The sequence below is a fragment of the Rana temporaria genome, chromosome 2 (assembly GCF_905171775.1).
Source record: "Rana temporaria chromosome 2, aRanTem1.1, whole genome shotgun sequence".
Lineage (NCBI taxonomy): Eukaryota > Metazoa > Chordata > Amphibia > Anura > Ranidae > Rana > Rana temporaria.
This window is the reverse complement of record NC_053490.1, coordinates 55,218,238-55,237,969: the sequence shown is the minus strand read 5'-3', so window position 1 is coordinate 55,237,969 and position 19,732 is coordinate 55,218,238. Positions and strand designations below refer to the sequence as shown.

Below are 19,732 nucleotides of genomic sequence, written 5' to 3'. Positions count from 1 at the left end.
TCACACCGCTGATCCCTGCTGAGCAGGCGGATGTCAGGTCCATCTCCGCTCACTGTGCAGAGTGGAGATGCAGGCCCGTCGGAACCCGACAGGCAAAGCAAGCAATTGCCTGGGGCCCCCGAGCTGGCCAGGGGCCCCAGCAGGGAGGGCCCTTTCCGCACCGCTGCGCCCTCCTGCAGTACGGTCGGCCGCGTACCATTACCACGCGGTACAGGAGATTCAGGTTCCTGTTCCCGGCCGGACTGACAGGAAGTGCACACACTGAGTGGAGTGTTCACTTCCTTTCAGTCCGGCCCCGGGAACAGAAAACTGAATCCCCTGTACCGCGTGGTTATGGTATGCGGCAAGGGCCCTCCCTGCTGGGGCCCCTGTGCGGACACCAACATATGCCGAGTGCGTGAGTGTGAGGCAGAGGATAGAGGTAAGCCGCCAACACCCCCCCCCCCCCTCAACTACTAGAAAAGTCACTTATTTTTTTGCTTGGGGCCCCCAAATGTCTTCAAACGGCCCTGTGGAGATGGACCCAGTCACGCTCTCCTCTATGGGGAGATCTGATGAAAACGGACCACTTGTCAGTTTTCATCTGATCCCATCTACCAGACGGATGGCAGAGAGGATCAGATCGGATAGCGACGGGTGTCAGCGGACATGTCACCACTGAAATCCTCTGCTCCATAGGGGTCTATCTGAAAAACTGACATGCAGGCAGTAGCCTGATCGGACAGCCCGTGTGAAAGGGCCCTTAGGTGTAAAGGTCTGTTGTTTAAGGGATGTTGACAGGAGGGTAAGTTTCATGTGGACTTTTTTTTCTAGATTTGGATAGAGTGTGAAAGGATTAGAATGCTTGTTAGATTTTTACAGCTATCTGGAGCTCCCTTAGCGAAATTCACTTCACTTCCTGTCAAGCTGACCACATTTTACCAGACAGGAAATGAGGGAACTCTCCAACAGGAACACAAAAAGCAATACAAATGCTTTTCTTTTGTAGAATAGGAAAAGGCTAGAACCCCTTTTTCTGTCTGTGTCCCTGTTGCAGATTTTCTGTCTAGTAAAACATGGGCAGCAGTGCTGGCTGTGAAGCTTAAAGGAGAAGACCAACCAAAGCTCGTTTGGCTGGGCTTCTCCTATAGATCACAGGAGTGCAATTCGTTTTGCACTCCTGTGACCCGTTTTTCAGCAGAGAGCGGACATCACGGATATTAGTCCAGGCAGGGCCAGTGCTACCACTAGGCAAACTAGGCAGCTGCCTAGGGCGCACTGCTGCCTAGGGGTGACTGGCCACTGGTTTACCTCCGCGTCTCCATGCTCTGCAGGCTGCAGCATGTAACTAACTCAGTCTCAGGCAGCTGCTCTCCATCCAACCGGTAGTGTAATTGGAGGTGCAGCGCAGCACTGGAGCCAGCGCTAGAGGAAGCAGAGCCGATGCTTCCTGTACAGCGGCGCCTTCTGTCACATGGGCAGGGCCAAGGGGGGAGTCAGGGGTGGAGCCAATGGGGGCGGCAATATTAAGTTTCGCCTAGGGTGTCAAAAATCCAGCTTTCAGCCCAGACACAGCGTCATTCCAACAATGGGAGTCTGGATCCACCGGGTGCCTGGACTGACACCCTTATCAGCCTCTCAGCGAGCCGCTGAGAGGCTGAGAAGATCACTTCCCCTGCCCCTCCACAGATCAGGAGGAAGAGCAGAGAGCTGTGACTGTCAGTCTGCATCTCTCTGCTCACTGAGCTCTGAAAACCGAGTGATTGACAGTGTTCAATCGCTCGGTTCTCAGTGCAGAGTTTAATCTCTCTAAAACTGGATACGCACTATACAACTTTTGTTGTTCGATTTCCTTCAGATTTACCTTCAACTATGTAGTGCAAAGGCCTGCCTGATTGCATACAAGTTGAAAGTGTTTAGGTTTGACCTCATATTATATGGTTTTGGTAAATCTAAAAAAATCGAAAGAAAATTGTATATTGTGAATCCAGTTTAACTGAGAGTGCAGTAAAAACCCTACAGTTCCAACCCTACAGTTCTAATGAAAATTTCCCTACATACAAAGGGCCAGATTCACATAGAAGTGCGGCGGGGTAACGTATCGTAGATACGTTACACCGCCGCAATTTTTAATCGCAAGTGCCTGATTCACCAAGCACTGTCCCGCCTCCGGCGCAAGGCGGGACAATTTAAATGGGCGTGTGCCATTTAAATTGGGCGCACTCCCGCGCCGGACCTGCCGCGCATGCTCCGTTTCCCAACTCCCGTCGTGCATTGCGCGGCGTGACGTCATTTTTTCGAACGGCGACGCGCGTAGCGTAATTCCGTATTCCCGGACGGCTTACGCAAACGACGTTGATTTTTAAATTTCGACGCGGGAACGACGGCCATACTTTAGACAGCAATACGCTTGCTGACTAAAGTTAGGGCACCTAAAACGACGACTAACTTTGCGACGGGAAACTAGACTAGCGGCGAGGTAGCGAACGCGAAAATCCGTCGTGAATCGCCGTATCTCCTAATTTGCATACCCGACGCTGGTTTACGACGCAAACTCCCCCCAGCGGCGGCCGCGGTATTGCATCCTAAGATCCGACAGTGTAAAACAATTACACCTGTCGGATTTTCTGGCTATCTATGCGTAACTGATTCTATGAATCAGTCGCATAGATAGAAACAGAGATACGTCGTATCTCCACTGTGAATCTGGCCCAAAGAAACCAAAATTAAGAAAGAAATTAAGTTATGTTATTAAGTTGTGTGTAATAAAATGGAATGACACAGGGGAAAAAGTATTGCACACGCTAACAAATGTATTTAATACTTTGTACAAAATCCTTTGTTGGTAATGACAGCTTCAAGACATCTCCTGTATGGAAAAAGTAGTTGCATGCATTGCTCAGGTGTGATTTTGGCCCATTCTTCCACAAATCTGCAGAGGGCCCCCCAAATTACTAGAGGCCCCGCCTAGTGAGAAGTCATTTTCGGTCCCTCATCCCGCTTCTCAACTCGCTGGCTGCATGGGAGAAGAGGTAAGAAGTCATCACCCCCAGCTTTTCACTTTAATGTAAGATGTCATTTCCGACAGCAGAACACCCCCCCCCCCCCCCCACACTTCTCAACTTTAATGTGACATGTCCTTTTCGGCAGCTCCCCGGCTTCTCAACTTTAATGTGACATGTCATTTTGCTTAGGGCCCCAGGGAGGTCAGGATCGGCACTGGTGAGCGTGCATACAGACCATGGTGGTTGAATGTGTAGCACTACCCCCGGAGGAGCTGCTGGTTTGTTTTGGGTGGCATGTTACCTCTATTTCCTCGCCGTCTAGGGTATCAGATGAGAGTTGAGAAAAAAGTTCAATGTCCACACTTTAGACTTCTTTTTCTTTGCTTAATTTTGGTAAAAGAATAAAATAAGTAGTTGAAGAGGTGGAAGGGTAACAGGTAATAGGTTCAGGTGCACAACTTCTGTCCGGAAACACTCCTGCTTCCAGTAACACAGCTTTCGTCGGCACTCTAGCCAGAGTGGGTATTGCGCACCTGGATAGGCCTCTCTCACTAGCCTAGCAGCCGGGATGGCACACGGGAATTTGGTAAAGTCTCTGCCACAGACCTTCCCACAGATGGAGGTATGTTCGGTCCAAAATCCTCTCAACACAGGATTCAGCACCCGGATTTCTCCCGATTAACTTCTTGTAAACTTAGAACTGACAGGCGACCATCATTCAGCCTTTCAGTAATGGTGCATCCTTTGATGAAGTTCAAGGCCTCTCCTGACATACCAGCTTCGTGCTCGGTGCTCTCCAAGACAGGTTCTCCATCGAGTGGCTTCCTCCCTCCAGGATGGACAGCACAGGACCACTCTGTGAACGTAGACCCAGTCTGACTACCGGGCCTACTTAGTAGATCACAACCCCGGACCAACGTGGTCCCGGAGCCAGGAACACTTGAACACACACGAGGGCCACTCACTGGGGGGTGGTGGGACGACAGACCAGCGATCGACGACCCCGGTCCAATGGCGTCTGTCCCTTAAATACTCCTCTCCAGCATGCACAGCGGGACGACCAACCCCCACTGATTGGCCGCCGAAGGGGAGCACCCAAAACACCTTGACTTGACTGCTGCCACAATGTGGCCTGGGGTGGTAACGGCACCCCAGACAACAATAGTGGTCACTCACAGTACAGCCATGGCTGGAACAGAGGCCCAAAATTTGGAAAAAAATCATACGGTCTGAGTCAACTAACTCTCAAACTACCCTCTAAATTTAAAGCAGCGCCGGCTAAAAAGTAGCAGGCCGCTACAAGTGCATTACTTATTGTTTTCTTTGAAACATATGTACCTGCTACTTCCAGGTCTTTCTCAAGCTCTTCACAAGTGGTCCTTGGCTCTTGGACAACTATTCTAATAATTCTTTTCACTTTTCTGTCAGAAATCTGATAAAATAGTACTAAAGGTACAAGTTAAAAGTTTTATGCAGTGGATATTTTCTTTCTTAGTAAAACAATGGGCAGCTACACTATGCACGTTACTTTTCAGTGCCAAGAGTCTCTCACCAAAAACTGAACTCCCAGCCATGAGAACAAATGTATTGTGTTTTTCAGCCACATCATTTGTTACTCGGGATAGTTTAGGTTTCTGTAGCCCACACAGGGCTCATCTGTTGTTCTATGAATTACTAATAAAGGATATATTTTTATTGGCTGAGATCCTAGATGTTGCTTTCTGCTGAAGCTCTTTGTGTCCTCATAGAGTTCATGGTTTATATAGAAGGACTCTTTTTCTGTTTATGGATACAAGATAGTTAATTAGGCTAATTACATGCTGAGCTTAAAGTGATTGTAAAGTCTTGTTTTTTTTTAAAGTTAGTTAAACATAAAAAAACATGTTGTACTTACCAGCTCTGTGCAGTTGGTTTTGCACAGAGCAGTCCAGATCCTCCTCTTCTCGGGTCTCTCTTCGGCTCTCCTGGCCCCTCCAAACAGCTTGCTATGGGGGCTCCCGAGCCGCAGCTCCATCTGTTCATATAGACATAGAGCCCCGCCCCCATTCTCTCCTCATTGGCTGACTGAAAGCATCACGCTGCTGTCTCAGCCAATGAGGAGGGAAGTCCCAGCAGATGAGACACTCCTGCAACATCGCTGGATAGAGATGGGCTCAGGTAAGTTGTAGTAGGGACTGAGGGAGGCTGCTGCACACATAAGACTTTTTATCTTAATGCATAGAATGCATTAAGATAACAAAAACCTTCTGCCTTTACAATTCTTTTAAGTTTCTCCTGAGTTCACTTGCAGAACCTGCCCTCTATTTTGCCTTGCCCACTACAGACTGTGAAAAAATGCCAGTAAAAAGGTTTCCTTCAAAAGTTTGTAGGTTTGAGACACCCACATTTGAGTGTTGAATTGACAGGAGCTATTGTGTGTAAGAGAGCTACTCCCAATACCACTGCGGGAGGCTACTGGGTGAAGTATTTTGTGATGGACTCACCCATTAGTGGCCTCTACTGGCAACCAGCACAAGCTTGGGAGGCTGCACACTACAGTGACTGAAACCTATAGTTTTAAGCAGGAAAAGTACCCCTTCTATTGTTTTTATACAGGCTTCAGGAGCAAGGAAAAGCAAAGGATGGATTGTGAATGTGTATCTATTATTTAAGTCAGGGCTCTCCAAACTTTCTAAAGAAAGGATCAGTTTACTATCCTTTGGACTTTAGGGGGGCCGGACTGTGCCCAGTGGGAGTAAACAATGTCTGGTCTTTGGTATTAGGGGGAGAAATAGTTGGTGTTGTTGGGAGGAATAGTGCCCCATTTTTTTGGCCAGTGGAAGGAATTATACCCTATTGTTGGTGTCGGTGAAAGGAATAGTGCCCCACTGTTGGTATCAGTGGCAAGAATTCTACTACTACTACTGACTGGAATGGTACCAGCTGAGTGGAGAAAAGCCAATGTAGCACCAATATTTAAAAAGGGCCCAAAATACATCTCTGGGGATTACAGACCAGTTAGCCTAACATCAATAGTATGCTCGCTCTTGGAGGGGATGATAAGGGACTATATACAAGATTTTAGTAATGAGAACGGTATCATTAGCAGTAATCAGCACGGATTCATGAAGAATTGTTCTTGCCAAACCAATCTATTAATCTTCTAAGAGGAGGTGATTTGCCATCTAGATAAAGGAAGGCCCGTAGACTGGATTTTGCAAAAGCATTTGACACAGTTCCCCATAAATGTTTACTGTACAAAATAAAGTCTGTTGGCATGGACCATAGGGTGAGTACATAGATTGAAAACTGGCTACAGGGGCGAGTTCAGAGGGTGGTGATAAATGGGGAGTACTCGGAATGGTCAGGGGTGGGTAGTGGGTTCCCCATGGTTCTGTGCTGGGACCAATGCTATTTAATTTGTTCATAAACGATGTGGAGGATGGGGTAAACAGTTCAATCTCTGTATTTATGGACGATACTAAGCTAAGCAGGGCAATAACTTCTCTGCAGGATGTGGAAACCTTGCAAAAAGATCTGAACAAATTAATGGCAAATGAGGTTTAATGTAGAAAAATGTAAAATAATGCATTTGAGTGGCAAAAATATGAATGCAATCTATACACTTGGGGAGAATCTCTGGGGGAATTTAGGATGGAAAAGCACTTGGGGGTCCTAGTAGATGATCAGCAATGGCATGCAATGCCAAGCTGCTGCTGACAAAGCAAACAGGATATTGGCATGCATTAAAAAGGGGATCAACTCCAGAGATAAAGCGATAATTCTCCCGCTCTACAAGACTCTGGTCCGGCTGCACCTAGAGTATGCTGTCCAGTTCGGGGCACCAGTCCTCAGGAAGGATGTACTGGGAATGGAGTGAGTACAAAGCAGGGCAAAAAAGCCAATTAATAGTCTGGAGAATATTAGTTATGAGGAAAGCACTGAACTTATTCTCTCTGGAGAAGAGACACTTGAGAGGGGATATGATTTCAATGTACAAATACCATACTGTTGACCCCACAATGGGGATAAAACTTTTTCATGGAAGGGAGTTTAACCACTTAAGGAACGCCTAACACCGATATACGTCGGCAGAATGGCATGGCTGGGCACAATCACGTACCTGCACGTGATTGTTAAATGCCCAGCTGTGGGTTGCGGGCGCACGCCCGTGGCACGCGCCCCAGGCCGAAGCTCCGTGACCGCGGCCGCTGGACCTGCAGACCCGATCGCCGCCGGAGTCCCGTGATTGGTCCCTGGAGCTGAAGAACGGGGAGAGGTGTGTGTGTAAACACACCTTCCCCATTCTTCTCAGTGGCACTGTCATTGATCGTCTGTTCCCTGATATAGGGAAAGGTGATCAATGAAATCACACGTCCAGCCCCACCCCCCTACAGTTAGAAACACATATGAGGTCACACTTAACCCCTTCAGCGCCCCCTAGTGGTAGACTCCCAAACTGCAATTGTCATTTTCACAGTAAACAATGCATTTTTATAGAATTTTTTGCTGTGAAAATGACAATGGTCCCAAAAATATGTCAAAATTGTCCGATGCGTCCGCCATAATGTCGCAGTCATGAAAAAAATCGCTGATCGCCGCCATTAGTGATAAAAAAAAAATTATTAATAAAAATGCAATAAAACTATCCTCTATTTTGTAAACGCTATAAATTTTGCGCAAACCAATCGATAAATGCTTATTGCGATTTTTTTTACCAAAAATATGTAGAAGTATACGTATTGGCCTAAACTGCGGATTTTTTTTTTTATATATATATTTTTGGGGGATATTTATTATAGCAAAAAGTAAAAAATATTGAATTTTTTTCAAAAATGTCGCTCTATTTTTGTTTATATCGAAAAAAAATAAAAACCGCAGAGGTGATCAAATACCACCAAAAGAAACTCTATTTGTGGGAAAAAAAGGACGCCAATTTTGTTTGGGAGCCACGTCGCATGACAACGCAATTGTCAGTTAAAGCGACGCAGCGCCGAATCGCAAAAAGGGGCCTGGTCCTTTACCTGCATATTGGTCCGGGTCTTAAATTGGTTAACAAGACACTTGGCCACTCATTATTATATAGCAGGGGTAACCTTACGCTTACGGAAACGACGTAAACTACGGCGAAGCGGCGCAAAAACTTTCGGGAATCGGCGTATTCGGCTCATTTGCATATGCGACGCTGAAATCGTCGTAAAAGCCACCTAGCGGCCAGCGTAGTATTGCATTTAGGATCCGACGGTGTAAGTGACTTACACTAGTCGGATCCTAGCCTAATTCTGGCGTATCTTGTTTTGAGAATACAAAACAATGATACGCCGGCGGGATTTTCGAATTACGCCGGTGTATCTTTAGATACACCGGCGGAATTCTTTTGAGAATCTGGCCCTATGTCTGAACCCCATTGCCCCTCTGCATATGCCATGACCCTCCAGTTTGACCACCAAAGTCCTGGTCTATGTTGTGTAGACATTGACAATATCTTCTGAATTCATGGTCAGCATGATCATGTGTTACACTTAGCACAGATACATGTAACATTTTCATTATGTTTTTCATGTGTGGCAACTGTTATATACAATGGGCCAGATTCTCAGAGCAAGTACGCCGGCGTATCTACTGATACACCGGCGTACTTTCAAATTTGCCGCGTTGTATCTTTAGTTTGAATCCTCAAACCAAGATACGACGGCTTCTGGCTTCGATCCGACAGGCGTACGGGTTCGTACGCCTTCGGATCGTAGGTGCAATACTTCGGCGCCCGCTGGGTGGAGTTTGCGTAGTTTTCCGCGTCGGGTATGCTAATTAGCTTTTTCCGTCGATCCGCGAAGGTACGCGCGGCCGTCGCATTCTCTTACGGCGTCGCTAGTCGGCTTTTCCCGGCGTATAGTTAAAGCTGCTATTTCGTGGCGTATAGATAGACTTGCCATGTTAAAGTATGGCCGTCGTTCCCGCGTCAAATTTTTAATTTTTTTTTTGCGCAAGTCGTCCGTGAATAGGAAAGGACGTAACTCACGTCTAAGTTAAAAAAATTACGTTGGTGCGATGTCATTTCGCGCAAAGCACAGCACATTTCAATCGGCGCGGGGACGCGCTTCATTTAAATGAATCACGCCCCCTACCCGCCCACTTTGAAATACGCGCCGAGAAATACACTACGCCGCCGTAACTTACGGAGCAAAATCTTCCTGGATTCGAAATTCCGCCAGGTAAGATACGGCGGCGTAGCATATCTCTGATACGCTGCGCCAGGGCAATTCTTTGTGAATCTGGCCCAATGTTACTATTTTGTTACATTTCTGATAGCTACAGCAAATTTGTAAATAAAAAGGTAAAGAATATGTTACCCCAACACTTCATAATCCTGATGTGTGTCTGTTGTACTATGTGCTTGTGTTGTCTTGTTATGTTTGTATTGCTTCCTTACTGTGTAATACTCATGCTGCGCACACACGATCGGATTTTCCGATGAAAAATGTACGATATACTTGTTTGACTGGAAATTCTGATCGTGTGTAGGCCCCATCGGAAATTTCTATCGTCTGTGTGCAACACCGACAGAGAAAAAACCCACACATGCTCAGAATCAAGTCAACGCATGCTTTGAAACATTGAAATTTATTTTTCTTGGCTCGTCGTAGTGTTTTACGTCACTGTGTTTTGGATGGTCGGAATTTAGTCTGACAGTGTGTATGCAAAACAGCTTGAACAGAATTCCGATGAAAAAATCCATCGGATTTTAGACCATCGGAGAATCCGATCGTGTGTACGCGGCATCAGTGATTCTGCCAGTTCCCCTGCTCACCTATTTCAAACTGATAGGCATGTGAGCACATTTATCTCAGAGTGGTAAATTTTCTGTCTGTGTACTGTAGTCTTTATGGATTCAGATCCTTATAGATTGTTCCTTTTTGCTCAAGCGAACAATAATTCGATTTTATTAAGGTTTTACAATACAAAAAAACAGAACAAAGAAAAAGAACAAATTTAAGAAGTAGGTATTGCATAGTTACCTAAAAGAGATGAATAGCACACAGTGACATAGGGGTTGCTTTACTAAAGGCAAATAGACTGTTCACAAAGTGCAGTTGCATTCTGCAAGTGCAGTTGCTTCAAAGCTTAGTAAATGAGGTAAAGCTTCACTTTGCAAAGAATACCCAATCACATGCAAGGAAATAAAAAAATATTTTTTTTGCTTGCACATCATTAGAAGATGGAAGTCAGGAGAACTTCTGCTCATTTACTAAGCTCTGAAGCAACTGCCCTTTGCAAAGGGCACAGTCTGTTTGCCTTTAGTAAATCAACCCCATAGTCTGAATGCAAAGAAACAGCCAGAGACGTGTCTGACCAGTCAGTACACATACAAGTGTGTTTCATAGCAGTACAAGGCTTTAGAGTGGTCACCAGAACACAAAAAAAAAGGGTCAGTAGCACAGTCAGTACACAAATATGATCACATTGGTTCATAGGCCAACAATGTTAACCAGAAGTGCCATGTTCTGAGTCTAGACAGCTTTCACATACTATATAAAACTTTAGGAATTTACCCCTACTTGTATAAGTAACTTTATATAAGTAATGGGACAATTATTAAGACCTTTCCAAGCTTGTATTGTGGGTGAGCTAGGTTTCTTTCAATGCACACTAATAATGTTCCTGGCGTATAAAAGTAGAACGTTTCAGAAGGTTCTAACAGATACAATGGTGAGTAAGGTGTCCACCAGACCCAACAGGCAAGTTCTCCTTTCTTGTATAAGAAGCAAGACTTACCACGTTCCACCAAAAGGACTGTATGTTGGGGCATGCTATACAAAAATGCTGGCTGGTACTTCTAGGTACTGGTGGGTAATTTTTGGTACTGCTTGGTGGTGCTTGTGGGTACTGCTTGCTGATACTTCTGGGTGTTGGTGGCTGGTACTTCTGGGTGGTACTTTTGGGTACTGGTGGGTGGTGCTTCTGGGTACTGGTGGGTACTGCTGGCTGGTATGTCTGGGTACTGGTGGGTGGTTCTGGCTGGTACTTCTGGGTACTGCTGGCTGGTACTTCTGGGTACTGGTGTGTACTGCTGGCTGGTACTTCTGGGTACTGCTGTGTGGTTCTTCTGGCTGATATTTCTGGGTACTAGTGGGTACTGCTGTCTGGTATTTCTGGGTACTGGTGGCTGATTCTTGATCCCCCCATACCTGCCATCAGTGTGACAGGAGCGGCATTGGAGGAAGCATACAGCTGCTGTAGAGAGCAGAGCCGATGCTTCCTATATCGCACTGGGAACTGTCACAGGCAGAGCACATTTGGTATCACTCCGCCTGAGACAGAAGCCGGCGCTATACAGAAAACATCGGCTCTGCTCTCTACAGCAGCTGTATGCTTCTTCCAACGCCGGTTCGGATCATCCTGCTGATGCTCGGGGATGGCGGGTCGGAAACCCGCAATCTGGGCTTGCCGACCCGCCATCCCAAAGCAGGAGGAGGCGGGCCACATCAGAGGCCAGCGGTTGGGCACCCATGCATTAAAGAATGAAAAAAGGTGAATGCAGGTATTAAAAAAAAAAGATAATTGTGTATGTACACAATGTACATAGTGCTACTAAATATCGTTTAGTTGGGATTTACACTTATGCCGCGTACACACGGTCATTTTTTGTCTTTACAAAAAACGTTTTTTCTCATGAAAAAAAACAAAGTTTTTCAAACCTCATTTTAAAAAACGACGTTGCCAACACACCATCGTTTTTTCAAAATGCTCTAGCAAAGCGCGGTTACGTTCAGCACGTACGACTGCACTCTTTTCCATTCAAGCTCGCGTCATAACTTGCTTCTGAGCATGCACAGGTTTAAAAACTTAATTTTAAACATCATTTTAGCCCACACACAATCATTTTAAATGACACAAAAAACGACATTTTGAAAAACATAAAAAAATGAAGCATGTTCGAATTTTTTTTTGGTCGTTTTTCAGAAGACAAAAAACGACGTTTTGCCCACACACGATCATTTTAAATGACGTTTTTCAAAAAACGTTGTTTTTTTTCATCACAAAAAATGACCGTGTGTACGCGGCATGACTGTAGGTTGCAAAGAGTTTTATTGAATGTTCCAAAAACAAGGTTCAAACAGTAAATAAATAATCAATTCTGAAGAAAGCAATAGACTAGGATATAGTAAAGCAGCATAGCTCCACATGAAGAAAATAAAAGTATTTAATCAAATAATTAAAGCGGGGGTTCTGCGGGAAATGTTTTTTTTTTTAACCTGTGCATCTACTGCTTTTAACATTCTTAAGAGTGTACTCACTTCTCTGTATTTTCTAGGCATCCGCAAATGACATTCGACTGTAAATAATCATTTAATAAAATTTGTGCAGTACAGTTCCATCTTGCTTGTGGGCATTGTGAAGCCCACAAGCAAATACTTCCGGGATTCGGTGAATGCTGATATCCCAGCATTCACTGCTCTATCCCGTGCATGGGCAGTGTGATGGCAACGCTTCACGGTTGCCATCACAACAGCCGGCGTCACGAAAATTGCACACCCCGTTGTGACAGTAGCCTTTCGTGGGTGTTTATTAGTCTCCTGGAAAGCATGACGCTGTGCTCCCAGGAGACTTAACGAAAGACTCCCAGAAAACACTCAGGCACACAGAAAGGGAAGCGACACACCCACTCCCGCGGGAGACAGACCCGGAAGTGTCTGCATCTTAACAGAGATTTACAGTATTTAAAGCGGGAGTTCACCCATTTTAAAAAAAAAAAAAAATCTCCCCTTAGCTTCCTGCTCGTTCGGTCTAGGGGAATCGGCTATTTATATTAAAATATGTGCAGTACTTACCCGTTTTCGAGCTGCATCTTCTTCCATCGCTTCCGGGTATGGGTCTTCGGGAGCGGGCGTTCCTTCTTGATTGACATTCTTCCGAGAGGCTTCCGACGGTCGCATCCATCGCGTCACTCGTAGCCGAAAGAAGCCGAACGTCGGTGCGGCTCTATACTGCGCCTGCGCACCGACGTTCGGCTTCTTTCGGAAAATCGTGACGCGATGGATGCGACCGTCGGAAGCCTCTCGGAAGCCTGTCAATCAAGAAGGAACGCCCATTCCCGAAGCCCATACCCGGAAGCGACGGAGAGGATGCGTCTCGTAAACGGGTAAGTACTGCACATATTTTAAAATAAATAGCCGATTCCCCTAGTAATAACGAGCAGGAATCTAAGGGGGAAAAGTGCCCTCTAAGGGTGAACCCCCGCTTTAAATGCTTTAAAAAAATTTGGAATAGCGAAATGTTGATGTAGATCATAAGATTTCAAGGATAAGATGTACTTTTTATGTAGAGTGAACCTCCACTTTAATGAAAAAAGCTTTTAAGACGGAAAACAATACCTGAATGTATTGGTTTAAAGGAGTTGTAAGAGCAGCAGGTTTTCTTAATGCATTCTATGCATTAAGATAAAAAACCTTCTGTGTGTAGCAGCCTCCCCAACACCCCCTAATTACTTACCTGAGCCCAATCTCTCTCCAGCAATGTCCACGACTGTCTTAGCAGTCCATTACTCTCCTCCTGATTGGCGCTGTGACACAGCAGCGGCTTCATTGGCTCCTGCTGCTGTCAATCAAAGTCAGTTAGCCAATCAGGGGAGAGAGGGGGCAGGATACGATCGGGGCTTCGTGTCTGAATGTACACAGGGAGCTGTAACTTGGCTTGGGTGCCCCCATAGAAAGCTGCTTGCTGCAGGGGCACTCGACAGGAGGGAGGGGCAAGGAGAGCCAAAGAGGGATCTGAGAAGAGGAGGATCCAGGCTGCTCTGTGCAAAACCAACTGCACAGAGGAGGTAAGTATGACATGTTCGTTATTTTAAAAAAAAAAGACAGACTTTAGAATCTCTTTAATTTAGAGAGGCTCATAAAGATTTCTCCTTTTGTTTGTTAAGATATAACAAATTAAGACAAAAGGAGGAGATAGGAAGACATTAAAAATGTAATGATGTAAAAACCAAATAAATGACAAAAAAAAGGGGGGGGGGGGTTGAGGCGGAAGGAATGGGAAGGTCTCGTTGCAGAGGCAAGACGTGGTCTAGTTGCAGAGGCAAGATGATTATATAGTGATATTAAATTATATTAATTACAGGGAGAGGTGGGTATGGTCGCTATTTAAATCATTGACATAATCTAACCATGGACTTCAAATTTAAAGGTATTTAGCATGTGTATCATTAAGAATGGAGGTTAATTTTTCATTTGTCATGTTCCCAAGAAGACATTGTTTGACTTCAGCAAAGGGTATAGATGTCTGCTTCCAAGCTTTAGCTAAGGTTTTCCTAGCTGCCAGAAAAACATGTCCTACCAGGGCCGATCCTAGGCAGGGTGCACAGGGTGCATTGCACCCAGGCGCCTGCAGAGGTGGGGGCGCCGAACATCTAACAGACTCTCTAACAGAAGTCCTCTCTGTGTCCATCACAGAGGCCCCCCTTCAGGTCCCAATAAAGTACTCTGCTTCTCTTCCTGTATTTTTTTTATTGTTAAGAGATCATGTAAGGATCCCAGGTTTAATGAAGACTTTGTGAGGGAGCATTTCTGTGGTTGAGTCATTGCCATAGAAACATTTGTAAAGGGGAGGAGTTAGTAAAATGTTGACGCCCATGTGGGGGCGCCAGAAATATTTCTGCACCCAGGCGTCTGTGACCCTAGGATCGGCCCTGTGTCCTACCAAGTTCTTTTGAAGTTTATTGAGTTGGGTTCATGTAGGAGAGCTTTCTAAGGATCGTTGGAGAATAACATGGAGAACCAAATTCAGTAAATTATAAACCTTAAGCCAAAAGTGTGAAGCCACAGAACATTTAATTTAAACCAGGGGTCTAATTTCTCTAGAATGAGATCTTAAAAATAATTGACTATTTCTGTGCAGGTGATGCCATCCGTGGGTACAAGAAAGAAGACAACCAGAATGCAATGCCCTTCAGCACCTACGATATCGACAATGATAACTGTTATCCTTCATGCTTCTTCAATGGCACCAAAGTAAACAGCTGCAGTCAACACAACAACAAGAGCGGCTGGTGGTTCAGCAAGTGTGGTTTAGCCAACCTAAACGGGGTTCACCGTGTGACCAGAGGTATAGACATAGCAGGCATTCAATGGGACACATGGAAGGAAAATGATTCGATTGTCAAGATAAAGTCTGCTTCCATTAAAATCAAGAGAACTCATTATCCATTTTTTAAATGATGATTATGTTTGAAATTTTAATATTATTTTTAGAACATCATTAGTGTATATACAATGATTTATTTAAAGGACAACACGTGGAAAACAACAAACTACAACAAACACGTAGATGTATTTAACCTTGTGTACTTTATGTTTTTAGATGTACTTTTTTGGAATAAAAGAAAATAATATTTGTAAGGTTTTGTGCCTGTAGCAGTGTATGATGCCTGAAACTGTGACCCAGATTTTAGGGGCATAACTAAAAATCACGGGGCAGATAGATAAGGAGAGCCATTAACTTGCACATCCATATCAAAGTCTTTAGCTACAGAATAGTGAAGATAAGAACAGCTTTATTTACAGTTGTATGCAAACATTGTCGGCCATAGCCGACAATGTTGATCACCCCTCCTGTGTATGTTACTGCGGCGTATTTTACCGCGTTTTGTCGCGGAAAATCGCGGGTAAACACACAGATCCACGTCCTATCAGAGGTGAGGAGACTGATGTGTGTTCTCAGTACAGAGGAACACACATCGGTCTCCTCCCCTTGTGAGTCCCCTCCCCCTACAGTTAGAATCACACATTAGGGAACGTATTTAACCCCTTCAGCGCCCCCTAGTGTTAACTCCTTGCCAGTGACATTTACACAGTAATCAGTGAAGTTTTATAGCACTAATCGCTGTATAAATGTGAATGGTCCCAAAAATGTGTCAAAAGTGTCCGATATGTTTGTCGCAATGTCACGGTCACAAAAAAAATGGCAGATCGCCGCCATTACTAGTAAAAAAATAAACATAAATAAAAATGCAATAAATCTATCCCCTATTTTGTAGACGTTATAACTTTTGCGTAAACCAACCAACATACGCGTATTGCGATTTTTTTTTACCAAAAATACGTAGAAGAATGCGTATCAGCCTAAACTGTGGAAAAAGTTAGTTTTTTTATAGATTGTTGTGGATATTTATTATAGCAAAAAGTAAAAAATATAGTTTTTTTTTCAAAATTGCAGCTTTATTTTTGTTTATAGCGCAAAAAAAATAAAAAACGCAGGAATGATCAAATACCACCAAAAGAAAGCTCTATTTGTGGGAAAAAAGGACATAAATTTTGTTTGGGAGCCACGTCGCACGACCGTGCAATTGTTAGTTAAAGCGACGCAGTGCAGAATCGCAAAACGTTCTCTGGTAAGGAAGGGGGTAAATTCTTCCGGGGCTGAAGTGGTTAAAGTGCGTGCAAAGGCAGGAGTCCCAATACTTTTGGTAATATAGTGTATTTAAAAATGTAATCTTACTTTTTTTTATATTTCTTAAAGGTCACTAAAGGAAAAATTTGTTTTAGCTGAAATGACTGTTTACAGGGTATAGAGACATAATAGTTAACTGATTCCTTTTAAAAATGATTAAAAATAGATAACAATCAATCATATAATGTACCTGCAGTTTAGTTTCGTTTTTGCTGTTGTTTCCTGGTTCTCTGATGTACAGAGGCAGAGAGCCAATAGAGGGCAGTGATGGTTTGTAAAACGAAACTGGATTGGTGCTGAGGGGTTTTAGACACACAGTAATCACACCTCCTTGATTAGTCACCACAGAGAGAAATCTTCCAGTACTGTGGTTATCAGGAAACAGACAACCAGGAAGTGTCCAGAACAGAGCAGAATTACAGCAACATCAAAGCAAAAACGAACAATGAAGACATGAAACCAGGACTGCAGTAAGGTAAAGAAAGCTATTTAGCTAAAAAAAAAAAATCCCTTTAGTGACCCTTTAATGTTGGGTCATTTACTTGTTTATTCAAAACGGAAATGAGCAATGTACCAACAACTCATAGAAACCAGTCTGAAGGGCTGACCTGATATCAAGGAACTAAAATCTGTTATAGATTACTTATCTCTATGCATTATCTATAAATAATTGTTATTAGTGTTTTGAAATCCAAATTATTTTCTTCTAGAGAAACAAATTAATTGCCACATGTGCTCTGGTATTATTCATCTTGAGAACTGAATAAACAGGAGAATAAATCATTCTATTCATGTCACTCCATTCCTATTAATGGGCTGAAGATTACTAAAACAATAGAATTAGAGGTTCTAAAATGTACACCAATTTCCATATATTAAATAAATGGTGGCTGTAGTAATATTAGCATCAATGCATAAACATAACCACTGCCAAGAGAACCAGTCTTAGGAGGAAAAGAGTGTGGTACAAAACGAAGCACAATGGTTTCAATTTACAGTTTAAAACAAAAGCTAAACATATGTCTTGTGATATGAGTTCTCTTTAAGAGCCCTTTCACACTGTGCCGCCCATAGCGTCGGCGGTAAAACGCTGCCATTTTTACCGCTGACGCTATAGGCGGATTTGTGGCGCATTTTGGCCGCTAGTGGGGCGCATTAAACTGATTCTTTGCCCCGTGTGAAATAAGGTCTATATACTCTTATACTTCCTATAAGAGTACCAGTACCAGCCGTTTTACTCTAATAAAGTAGAATGGCTAGTGGCTAGTGAAGGGGAAGAGGGGGCTTGGGTGGCCGGGGGGAGGGGGGGTGCGGGAGTTGTCCGGCCGCCATAGGAGAGACATGTCAAAGTGGGCCGGTCTGGATGAAGTCCAGGGCCAAATTATTGTCCCAGTCCAGCCCTGAACACACCGCTCCTTCTCCACTCCAAAGATGCGGCTAGCAGGACTTTTTTTGTCGTCCTGCGAGCGCACCGCTCCAGTGTGAAAGCCCCTCGGGAGTGAATGGGGACAGATTTTTAAGGGCGTATTGCAGGCACTATTTTTAACGCTATAGCGCCTGCAGTGTGAAAAGGGGTCTTAAAGAGGACCTGTATTCTGCAAGCTGTGTCCAAAAAAGACAGGCAGAGATCAAAGGACTCATCAACATTATTACATGTGGTCTCCCGACTCCCTGCCACTGATCTTTCCCCATTACTTACTTTCCATGCCTTGTGTTTGGAGGCCGTCATCTTGGTAGAGGTAGGGCTTGATTTGCTCTTGAAAGAGCTGCTCCCCATGGTGACAGGTGGTGATCTGATGACTGGTTGAGTAATCTTTAGAAGATATTCACATTTATAGGTCCTCTAAATGAATTAAGCAGAAGCAGGGGGGGTGCATGCAGTGCAGCTTCCCCTCCAGCAAGCAGCGCAGTGTTAATATCACCAAAGCTCACACCAAATTTCCTGAGACTAGCAGTCAGAAGCGGCAGTGCCCTAGACCTCACACTGCAGATTTATAGCTACACGGTTTTGCCAGCAGGAGTGCATGCCAGGAAGTGCACTGCTATTTTTCAGGAGGAATTTAAAGCGAAGTTCCACCCAAAAATAGAACTTCCACTTTTCAGAACCCCCCCCCCTCCGGTGTCACAATTGGCACCTTTTAGGGGGGAGGGGGAGCAGATAACTGTTTAATACAGGTATTTACTCCGACTTCCGGGCATATATAGCCGCATTATCTGCGGATATCTATGCCACGTCCAGTGCCTCCTCCGTCCCATCCCTGTCTTCCTGGGAGATACACAGGTCCCAGAAGACAGCAGGGACCATTCGAATCGCACAGCGCGACTCACGCATGTGCAGTAGGGAACCAGGAGGTGAAGCCGCAAGGCTTCACTTCCTGATTCCCTTACTGAAGACGGCGGCGGCAGCATCCAAAAGCTGAGGGAGAGTTCGGCTTCAGGTGCCGACATCGCGGGCGCCCTGGACAGGTAACTGTCCTTATTTTAAAAGTCAGCAGCTGCAGTATTTGTAGCTGCTGATTTAAAAAAATAATTTGGGCGGACCTCGCTTTAAGACAAAAAGGAACATATTTCTGAGCGTAATTAACCGCTTAAGGACCGCCCCACGTACATCGAGTTTCCACCCCAAACCACTTTTGAGATATATTCCATATAGTCAGTATCTTAGGATCAGAAGGAACTGCTCAGATGAAACATCCATCCAGCAGGAAGCTTTGAAACGAAAGCCCTGTACACACGATCGGATATCCGATGGAATCTAATCCGATGGATTTTTTCATTGGATATTCGATGAAGCTGACTTTCATCAGTCTTGCCTACACACCATCGGTCAAAAATCTGATCGTGTCCAAACGCAGTGACGTACACCAAGTACGACGGCACTATAAAGGGGAAGTTCAAATCCAACGGCGCCACCCTTTGGGCGGCTTTTGCTGATTTCGTGTTAGTAAAAGTTTGGTGAGAGACGATTCGCGCTTTTCAGTCTTCGTGCTTTTCAGTCTGTTACAGCGTGGCGAATGTGCTATCTCCATTACAAACGCTTGTTTTACCAGAATGAGTGCTCCCGTCTCCTAATTCAGTCTGAGCATGCGTGGATTTTTGACCGATGGACTTACCCACAGACGATCGTTTTTTTCTATCGGTTTTTTATCCATAGAAAGAATTTAAAACAGGTTCTATTTTTTTTCACCGATGGATAAAAAAACGATGGGGCCCACACACCGTTCACACCGGTCCATTGGTCCGTTTTCATCAGACAAACCGATCGTGTGTACAGGGCTTAAGAGAAAGATTGCTAGAGAGAGGATACACCCCAACATGCTTGA

General features: G+C 44.6%; 1 protein-coding gene across 1 annotated transcript in view; it reads left to right on the top strand.

Annotated features, from left to right (window-relative positions):
• Positions 1-15,525, top strand: part of ANGPTL5 (angiopoietin like 5) — a 62,414-nt gene extending 46,889 nt beyond the window's left edge. Inside the window, exon 8 of the mRNA XM_040340193.1 lies at positions 14,859-15,525. Coding sequence (XP_040196127.1) covers positions 14,859-15,178 — 320 coding nt within the window. The 3' untranslated portion in view covers positions 15,179-15,525. The remainder of the gene's footprint in view (positions 1-14,858) is intronic.
• The last annotated feature ends 4,207 nt before the right edge of the window (positions 15,526-19,732 follow it).